General features: G+C 52.4%; 1 protein-coding gene across 1 annotated transcript in view; it reads right to left on the minus strand.

Moving 5' to 3' along the window:
- Positions 1-10560, minus strand: part of ZNF704 (zinc finger protein 704) — a gene marked incomplete at its 3' end in the record, with an annotated part of 90990 nt that continues 80430 nt past the window's right edge. Inside the window, exons 10-13 of the mRNA XM_025041163.1 lie at positions 8923-9190; positions 6749-6853; positions 469-566; positions 1-106 (exon numbers count right to left, since the gene is read on the minus strand). Coding sequence (XP_024896931.1) covers positions 1-106; positions 469-566; positions 6749-6853; positions 8923-9190 — 577 coding nt within the window. The remainder of the gene's footprint in view (positions 107-468; positions 567-6748; positions 6854-8922; positions 9191-10560) is intronic.

Below are 10560 nucleotides of genomic sequence, written 5' to 3' on the forward strand. Positions count from 1 at the left end.
GGTGAACCGCTGGCACGCCTTCTTCCAGCGGCAGGCGGTGCACCACAGGTCCCGGTTCTCCATGCCGTACACCTTCCGGCACTTCTTGCCCTCTCCCCGCGGCTTCCTGCAAGACAAAGGGGAGACGGCGTCAGTGGGGGGCTCAGCGGGCGCGCCACGGAGGGCTCCGCATCCCCAGAAGGATGGAGGAAAGGGAAGCATCATAGGGTTCTGTCCGGTCACACTTAACGCGGGCCGGGCGCTTTGCGGCCAGCACACGGGCTCTTACAGTTTGCTGCTGTCACCCTCAAGCTCCTATCCGCCCACTCGCGGACGTGCCCATTTGGCCTCTTCCTCACAGTGAGTTAAACACACGCGCACGAGAGGCTCCAGTGGGGAGCACCACGCTTTCGAGCCGCTCCACGCGTGCCCTGGAGCACGCTCTCGCTTCCAGCCTTCTGTGGAGTGTGGAGTTTCGAGCAGTCGTACCTTAGGCTGACCGTCCCTCTGGGCGGGGACGACAAGACCGTGTGAGGGTGCTGTCTCTGCTCCCCTGGGCCCACCAGGTGATGATGTGTTGGTGACACCTGGAAAGTACATGGAAAACAAAGGTGACCTGGCAGGTTCTCTTCACCATACGCCTGTGTAGCCTACGTCACGTGGGCCGTGGGTACTTGACCATTAGACGTGGAGGCGAAGTGCTCCCTTCACAGAGACCACGCGTTAAAATGGATGTGGCGATGCTCATGGCAGAATTTAAATGCGTCCCCAAAGAGAAAAGACCCAGCAACAACAGACACTTAAAAAATCTCCATGACTTCACATGCATGCATTCCAGTTCGCCCACAGTAACATATTTTCACTTGATAAAATCTTAATCCTTGAAGTATATTCCTATCCCAAACCTCATGATCTCTTTTTTAAAGAAAGAAAGACAAATCTGCAGAGGTGAAGAGAGTTCTTTAAAATTATGCACCACGTGGCCCCGGCCTTCTCTTCACGCTACACAGTATGTAATTCACAGCCACTAAATAAACAGCTTCTTGTGCACGATGTGCACACAGCAGACTCTGGGGGCCAAAAGGAATAAAGGCAAGAAGCAAAGAGCCCAGCGAATCAGGAACAAATGTCATCCGCGCAAAACCTGCTGAGCGTCGCTGTGGGCCGGGTTCTCTGCCGACGGCTTTGATTTTCACAGCCGCCCCATGCGACGGTGAGTTCGGTTATCGTCCTCATGTTATAGAGGAAGAAGCCAAGGCACGGCGAGGTCAAACAGCTTGACCGAGGCCATGGGCCCTGACGTCGCAGGGCCGGGGCTGCTCTGAGCTCCTCCCCCTCACGGCTCTGCCCCCCAGTCGTGACAACAGGGGGCCCTTTCGTTCATCCCTCTTGGTCTCTCCTGGTCTCTCCTGGTCTCTTGGCATCATCTGTTCTCACAGCACTAAATATCTCCCCAGCACCTGGGATTCTCAAAAGCTGCAAAGCTAATTTTCATAACAAAAGATAGATGACGTTTCAAGTACGTACGTACGGCCGTTGCAGGACGGCAGACACATAATACACGCAAACACACAACCGGCCCGGAGCCGACACGGCCACAGAAACACCACGACCAGTCAACCCCACGGAGCCCTCCGGGGGCAGACGCACAGGACCCACCCTCCCTGCTTCAGGGACCAGCATGTTCGGTTTTCTTTCGACGTAAAGGAATGAACATCTGAGTTATTCTCCCAGACATTAATTAAAAAGAATTAAACAGTTAAAAAAAAAAAAACCCTAACATTTTAAACCATTGTCGTCATGAGTCTGGATTATTGAGTGATGACATTGGTCATCATTTTTGCTCAAGTTGGGTGGAGTGGGGGCCGGCGGAGCGGAGTGACACACACAGTGTTTTTAAAAATAAAAGCCCTGGAGTTCGGCGATGCATTTGATGTGGGTAGATATGTAGGTTCTTCCAGGAGCGGAATCCCCTCACCCCCGTCCCAGCCCCAGCCAGGCCGCAGAGTCACCAACCAGAGGGAGGGACGGCTTTGGCTGTGCACAGCCCCGTGACCTAGAATGATCTAGATGATCTAGAATATGCTCATGTGAATTGTAAGTGATCTGGACAATAAAAAATTTAACAAATTACTGTAGAACCTGTATCCCAAGAATACTTGCTTATTTAGTCGGAGAACCAAAAAGATTTAGGTGACATTGCAGGGATGCTATTTCTGTCAGCCCGGGATAATGTGCGAGGTTCTATATTTTGCAAAACTGCCATCCCGCTTCCGCGCAGGGTGATATGAGATTAGAGGATGCTCTTCATTCAACAGACACTTAGGAAGCACCTACTGTGCGCCAAGCCCTGTTCTAGATTGTGGGGACACAGCCCCGAACACACCGTCTCTGCCCTCACAGAGCGGCCCTTCTGGTGTGGAGACGGACAATAAATACCAAACGGACAAGGTCGTTTTAATGACAAGTCCGAAGCCTGACCAAGGGCAGGATGTTTATTTGTTCAGGGTAGTGAGCGAAGGCTGCTCGAGCAGGCGACCGCTGGTCTCCAGGACATCCCGCAGAAAGGACAGTAGTGCCAGCGGCCCCCAGGGCCAGAGACGCTGTGTGGGGAGGAGGTGGTCGGTCGGGCCTCGGCTGGTGGCTGTGATGAGAAATTCGAGCGTCGTTCCGAGTGCGAGGGAGGCCATGGGAGACTTTCAAGAACGTGAGACGTTCGATTCGTGCTGTAAAAAGGTGGCTTCGGCTCCCTGGAGATTGGACTGGGGACAGCTGGGGGCGCCGTGAAGACTGGTTCGGAGGCTTCGGCGCTATTTCTGGGGAAGATGCGCTGCTGATTCCGACGCGGTGCGGCCGTGGTGGCAGAGAGGCAGAGTCTGGGACTCGCTGACTGATGGGATACGGGACGAAACAGCGAAGACAAACCCGGGATGAATCAAGAGGGGTCAAGGACGAATCCCAGACCCTGGCGGCCGGAGGGACACCGGTGCCACTCACCGAAATGGGACACGCGCGGCAACTCTCGGCTTGCGGGAGGACCGGGTTTTTGAAAATGCTATTATTTTGGCTATCTCTTCTAGTGGTCCCCAAATTTCAATTTTTTTGTTTTGTTTTGTTTTATATCTTAACCATTTCTAAGTTCTATTTGGGGGCATATTTTATGAAGTCTGTAATATGTGGTATTATTTCTAAATAAATAAAATTGTTGGGCTACCTGCCTGTAATTTGTGCATTAATTAGGGATGGCCTTAGAGGCGTTTAATGAACTCTGAAGTGTCGTCTGCAGAAACCGTGGCTAATTTCTCCTGCGTGCGGAGGACACGAGTGTGTTACACGACTCAGTCACAAACAGGGGGAGTCACTTTCTCTGACCCCGTTTTGCAGTAACGAGACACGTCGCAGGCACAGCGGTGGCGAGTGTGCCAGGCCGCTCGGTGATGCCACTCTGCCAGGCAGCACAGGACCCTGCTGAAGACAGGCCCCGCGCCCGGCCGGCCGGCCCAGGGTGAAGGAGCCACAGTCGGGGTCTGCCTCCGACGCTGTGTCCTTCTGCAAGGAAGTTGGGGAAGTCTCTTTCTTTGTGACTTTCCATCTTTCAAATGATTTTCGAATGTTTTAACCTCATACGATTCTGAAGCCTCCCTCAGGGTGTTAAGAAAACAAAACCAGGTAAAGCGCTCAGAATTCAGCCGGGCTGTTCCGGGCTGCAGACCCTCGCCTGCTCTGGGACAGCAGGCTGACCGGCTCCCGCTTGCTGGCGTGGGGCCTGGGGTGGCCTGAACGTCAGTGTCACCCGCAAGTCCGCCTGCTGACGCCGTGACTGCCGGCGTGGATGTTTTAGGAGATGGGCCTTTAAAGGAAGTAATTAAGGAGAAACGAGGCCAAAGAGTAGGTAGGACCCTGATCCACTAGGATTAGTGTCTTTATAAGAAGAGGCACCAAAGGTCTCTCTCGACGCACTTACCGCCCCCTACCCCCCTGAGAAAGACCATGAGGGGACACAGCAAGAAGGGGCCCCCATCGGGAACGGAGCCGGCCGGCGCCTTGACCTGGGACTTGGAGCTTCCAGGACTGTGAGAACACGAACTTCCACCCTCAAGGTCCCCGGCCTGGTGTCCTGGTCACGCAGTCTGGGCACACAAACACGGGGTCAGGCGCTCTCCCCTTCCGTCAGGGAAGATGGAGAAAGGAATGGAGATACTTAGATGAGAAAGCTGTGACCGATGAAGGTCCTCGCCTGCCCCGTGTCCACGGCCTCGGGCTGGAACAGACAGACCCCTCGGCGCCACTCGCAAGCACGCAGACTGGCCTCGCTTCACGCCTGGGCAAGAGGCCTCGCCCACGAAGCCCAGCGTCCAGGAGTCCACGGGCGGCCAATGGCTGAGCGGAGGCCTGCGGACCTCGGGCCTGCCCAGAGGTGGCCATTCCCACGTGCGAGGAGGCCCCTTCCGCACCGGGCCCTGCTTTTCATGGAGGAAAGCAGAGCTGCAATGGAGCCGGCAGCCTCGGGTGTTGGTTTCGGGGTACAGACGTGTTCTTCGAGAGCGTTTTATGCAATGGCAACCGCTCTGTTCTTCGGCGTGTGGGTGCAGCTGAGGCCACCACGCCACGCGTTCCCTGCATTTGAAACATCGAGAGCCTCTGTCTGAGAACCCTGTCACACTAATTTAGAAGGTAGGAATTCATGTTCTTTTTTTTCCCAATAATTTTTAAAGTTTTCAACTACAGTTGACATTCACACGTTCTTATAGTCAGCCTGGCTCCCCGTCTCCTTGGGGCGGGACAGGCACGCCTGCAGAATTCAGGAACGGTTGCTGGTGTCCCCTCAGTGGATGGGTGGTGGTCCTACGCCTGTGCTTGGAGCACCTGCAAGGTCCGACCCCGCCGAAGGAGGCGGGCAGCAAACACCCGCTTTATTTTTGAAAGCGCTATTTTTACACAGCACCGCAAAGGAAGGACCTTTTTAGTAGGGTGCTTCTTGTCTGCTTTCTGAAGACGTGCAAGACAGCGCCCCTGACCTTTTTTCCCCCCCAAATAGGAATGGCGAGCATGACCGCTGACAGCCTGGAGAGCTGGCTGAAGCGGCCCGGGCCCCCATGGGGAGTCCTCCGGTGGAAGAACACACAGAAGCTCGCATGGAGTTCAGTGGGGTGCCCAGCCAACCCCCTTGCTCTGCGTGCTTTCCGTCAGAGCTCTGGTCTAGAACGCCCCCGACTGTGAAAGTAGGGGCCCTAGGGCATTGCGATGAAGGCAGGGAGACTGGTCCACTGTCGGAAAACGAGCAGTAGACGGTGCCGGGAGTTGGAGCCGGGAGACGGGGCCGGGCTGCTCCTTTGTCGCGGAAGATGTTCAGGGACTCGAGAGAACTCGCAGCCAGGGAGAGCCACTCAGAGTGGCTTCTGTGCCCTTCAGAAGTGCGCGATGTAATTAATCGAACCCAGGCGGAAGCTCCCCGGAGAGAGAGACAGAGACCCGGGCGAGCAGACTTCAGAAGAGCAGGTCCCGGTGACTCTGCGGGAGGAGCTGCCCCTCCAGGGCAGAAGGGCCGTCTCAGACGCGACAGCGAGAGCCACTCCGGCTCTTTCGTGTCTAATGACAACAAAAAGGGTCGCCCGAAGGCCCCGTTGTTCACCTCTGACACCGCCTCAGTGGATCACTGTTCTCGCCTGTCCCCTACCGAGGCCCCTCACCCCCTTCTCGCTGTCAGACTGACCAGAAGCCCCCCCTATTCCACGAAGCGGCAATTTTCATAATTACTCCGGATCCACGACGTTGTTTAAAAAGGGAGCTCCAGGAGTATTTTCTGGAAGCTGCAAACTCCCAAATTGCTGCCAGCAGGATGCTTTTTATGGCCGGCTATTCCTCTAGGAAATTTAATAAATATTCATTGACGGAGGACAGCATAATTGATTGAGGCACTTTCATTATTATCAGCTCCGCGGGAGGCCTTAGTATTTGCAAGAAACCTCTGGGATTTGCCCGTGGTTGATAATGAGAAGCTTTTGTGAGGTCCTCGGGGGAGAGGGGTGGAAAGGAGAAAATAACATTAATATCCATTATCAGAAGCCACTTTCTGCACCTTATCAGGAGTTATAAATCACCGTGATCAGCAGCCTGCACGTCTGTGGATGTTCTGTGATAAGCTATAAAAGACCTAATGTATTTTTAAATTAAAGTTAGGAATCAGGTTAATTCATGATGATTTATCAGACGGTAATCATTTAATATGTCAAATCAATTCTGATAGATTACTTAAACCCGATTGTATATTTTTGCACTCATTCATTTTCAAATCACCCATCAGTATGGATTATTCAGGCATTGGGAAAGAAAGTAACTTCAAATTTTTTTTTGGAACCTTCCATATAACATACCCATACACAGTCATTTCAAAGGCGTAAATTTTATAAAACTACTCATAATGATAAAGAGCATTTAGGCACAGGGTCTTTTTCTGCATTCAGGGATTCATTTTATAAAGCCTTTTAGAAACATACACATAAACACCAACACAAAAAACCTGGATTCGTTTCCAAAATGTTATTTATCGACAGCTGAAACTCTCTCGTTTTCTAAAATCCCGGTCAGAATGCCTTTTCACCGAGTCGCTGGGCCCATCGGAACCGTGAGTGACCGACCTCGCAGAGTTTATAGGAAATAGGGCATGGCTGGCGCTCTGATTTTGGTCATTTTCTTGCGTGTGTAAATTGGTTCTCTGAATTTACGTGTGGTTTCGACCCGACCTGCAGCTTTCCGTTTTTCTACTTACTGGAATGCCTGTGAAAGTAACTGGGGGGGACTGCCAGGAAATGCTGAAGCTGCCGCCGTTGGGGGTGAACTTGGCCGACCCGGGAATGGTCACGGGGGGCGTGGCCTGTGAAACAGAAGAGAGCGGACGTTGTTTGAAAGGACGTTTTCCTCAGAGTCTTGAGCTGTCATTACCTAGGCAGGGCCTCAGAAATGATCTCCGCTGCATTAGTATCTTAGACTAATTATGTAATAGGAGGAGGTTAAACACTGTCAAAGACAGTAGCTAGAAACCAACTTTTTAATATATTTGAACGATCGATGTAAGGTACAAAAGGAGATGGCTTTTGACTATTGATTTTGGTATTTTAGAGCACCTGTGGGATATAGTTCCTCACTATCGAACTGGGAAATACACACTTTTATACAGTGATGGTGGGTGAGTAAATGTGGTACAACATTTAAGGAGGGTAATTTGGCAATATATATAAAAATTCTTAGTATTCTATTTATTAGCTATTCTACTTCTGGAATTCATTCCAAGGAAATGGATTCAAGGATGTTCATTGCAAAACTATGTATTATATATAAAGAACTGGAAACACAAACGTCCAATAATAGGAAAATGGGTAAATAAATGCTGATATACCCACAGAGCCATTACAAATGATGATGAAGAAAACTCACTGGCATGGGAAAATGTTTGTGACATACTCAGCGGAAAAAACAAAGCAGAGCAAAGAAAACTACCACAACAGATTTCTTTTTTAAACCGAGTAAACATACCCACATAGGACAAAGTCTCTAAGGACATACAAAAATACTGACCAAGGGACTTTCTTGTCCTTGGGATTAGGGGTGGATTTTATTTCTTTGCTTACATTTTAAATATTTTCTATGCTGAACATTTATTATATCTATAAACAGAGAAATCCCAAAATTATGACTATATGGTTTAGGAAGGACCTTCTAGAATCACCCAGTGTGTGTTCCAGCTCTCATTTTATAGAGGAGCAAAATAAATTAATTAACTTGGTTCGAGTTAATTAATTTCAGACCTAAATGGAACACTGACCAACAAGAAAAAAAGGACTGAATTATTCTTTCTGACCAACATAACAGAGTCAGGAATGAAATTTATCGCATCGACAAGTTCCATACTTAGCTCTATTCCATCGCTCCTGAGTTTGTTTACTAAATAAGTAACTGAATTATTCTTCCTCTCCAGGTTTAGTTTTCCTAATCATAAATATAGTTGCTGGTGACAGTGGTTTTGGCACTGGCACCACTGGAAAATGTTTCGGCCCAGAGATATTCATAGTAGAGTTATTAACGATGGTGAAAACAATGAGAGAGACTGAAGAGTAGATGCCTGACACTCAGAAAACAATTCGCTTGAACCGAGTACCATCCGATTAGATGGAAATGTTTCTGAAACGGGGGAGAGAGAACGCAGATACAAACACATAAAGGAGGTTTTTGTTTTTTTTTTTTAAGTTGCAGAAGGTAGTGGAGAGTTATGGGTAAAATGTTTTCTTAAAATTTATATGTATTGACATTTTATTAATCCGAACCGACGTTTAAGAGAGTTAATAATCACTGGGGTCAAGGGGCGTTAGCTATGTACCCCGTTTGCGGGATTTGTCTGTGAGGTCTTATGGGACTTCAGAGTGAGGCTGTTACCTCGAGGGCCTGTCACAGCACAGACGCTGGTCCGGTGGGTCTAGGCGGCCCCAAGAATTTACATGTCTCACCTATTACCACTGCTGACTTGGGGAACCCTGATGCCCACTGCTCTCATCGGAGAGGGTTCGCCGCCGACTCAGAAGGCAGGGCGTGAGGTCCCTACCTGGGCTGCGGGGCGGGTCCACCTCTGTGCCGAAGCTTTTCGATGCGCCTTTTCTTCCTCATATAACAGACTCTCACGGCATGTGCCAGGCACCCTTCTGAAGCCCTTACGACACTAAGGAACCCCGAGGACCGCCTCCAGAGGCTCTGCGGTCAGTCCCGGGGAGGCTGAGGACCTGGAGGGCCCCACCTGTGAGATCGTGGCTTTAAAAGGACAAGGGAAACCAAACTCGGCTACCATGTGGAATGGGATGCTGTTTTCCCACTGAGTTATCCTCTGCTCACAGGTCAGCCCCAGCTGCTTTTGGTCAGGGTCAAAGTGATTGCTCAGGGTCCCTTGCACGTCACCTGGTAAGCGTGGTCGGTGTGCACGAGGTAGAGGGTGGTGGGTGCCGAGCGGCTCAGGGGCGTCATCAGTTTAGGCTCGGTTTTGGCACCAGGGGTCTCCGCTCGGCCGGAGTCCGGGATGGGGAACGTGGGAGGCGAAGCCAGCGGCTGGGAGGGCGAAGCCGGGGCCAGGCTGCTCAGCCCGTCCGCCACCGAGTCTGTGTTGAGCTTGATCTCCGTGTAGTAGAAGTCCTCCTCCCCGTCGCTGTAGTCAGAATCCCCGACACGCCTGACATGAAAGAGGGCAAGGGTCAGACCGAACCGCCTCGCACACGCTGTTCCCCGCCGGGATGCGCATCCTGTCCTTGCCGGCCGCCCGGGAGACGCCTACGTGTGCCACGGCGCCCGACCGCCCGTGCCCGGAGGCCCTCCCTCACCCCGCCGAGCCTCTCCCCTCACCCCGCCGAGCCTCTCCCCGGTCAGTCGACCCGTCGACCACTTACTCAACGACGCACCAATAATCTACTCTAGGGTCTCCCGACATCAGTGACCAAATCATGGATAGAGTCTGCCTTGATGGAACGGGCAGGCTCGCAGAAGGAAGAAAAATTAAGCAGCTACGAGGGTCCTTAAGCTGGGTAAGTGATGGCAGGGCGTGTGCGTTTCAGCTCGAGTTCAGAGGAAGCCTCTCTGATTTGGGCAGAGACCTGCGTGAGGTGAGGGGCACACCCACGATGACCTGGCCCGTGGCGGGACACATGAGGCGCTGGGTGGGTGGCTCAGGGTTTTCCGAGAAGGGCACAGAGGCTGGGGGCTGGGGCTCAGGGGTCCGGGGGACAGCGGTGGGACAAGCGGAGGACGAAGGCAGAGGTGAGATCGCAGAGGGCTTTGCTGCCCATCCGAACGTGACAGAGGCCACTGGGGCTTCAAGGGACCACACAGCTTTTAAAGGGGCCCCCTGAGCCTGTCGTCTGGACAACAGAGGATGGGAGGCAAGGGCCAGAGCGGCGGCCAGTGAGGAGTCTGGTCATCGCGATCCAGGTGACCACTGGTGGGCTGGGCGGGGGTGGCGGTGAGCGTGAGGCGACGTCAAATTGTAGATGCATCTTGAAGGGTAGGAATTAGACCCAACTGTCAGGTCCTCTGTCTCCTGAAGGGTGTTCATTTCATCTCATCCACTGAAATTATTTAACTGCTGGGAGCATTTCTGTAGCTTTTTAAACCTCTGTCTCTTCCTTAAGACATTCTTTGGGGCCACGTCTGGTTCACGGCTCGTGGCTCCACACGCACCGGCACACCTGGCACACCTGGCATACAGCAGGTGCCGAGTACATGCCGAGTGAGTGAATGAGCGAGGATGACCTCGCAGCACAGTGACGGCAAGTAGCGGGCGTTCAGAGTCAGAGTTCTGGGTTCCGATCCCGACGCCTTCTAGCCGTGTGTGCGACTGGCAGCCGGCATGGGCCGGAACCCCAGGGTCTCCGCTGATAAAATGGGGGTGACAGAGCGCCCGCTTGTCGTGAGGATTAAGTGAGTAACTGCGAAGACCGGATCCCGACGGTAACAAGCGCGGAGCACGTGCTGAGTGAAAACGCGGCCGCGGCGGGGGGGGCCTCGGTGGGGGCCTCGGTGGGGGCCTCGGTGGGGGCCTCAGTGCCC

The sequence above is a fragment of the Pteropus alecto genome, unplaced genomic scaffold, assembly GCF_000325575.1.
Source record: "Pteropus alecto unplaced genomic scaffold, ASM32557v1 scaffold87, whole genome shotgun sequence".
In the NCBI taxonomy this organism is placed as follows: domain Eukaryota; kingdom Metazoa; phylum Chordata; class Mammalia; order Chiroptera; family Pteropodidae; genus Pteropus; species Pteropus alecto.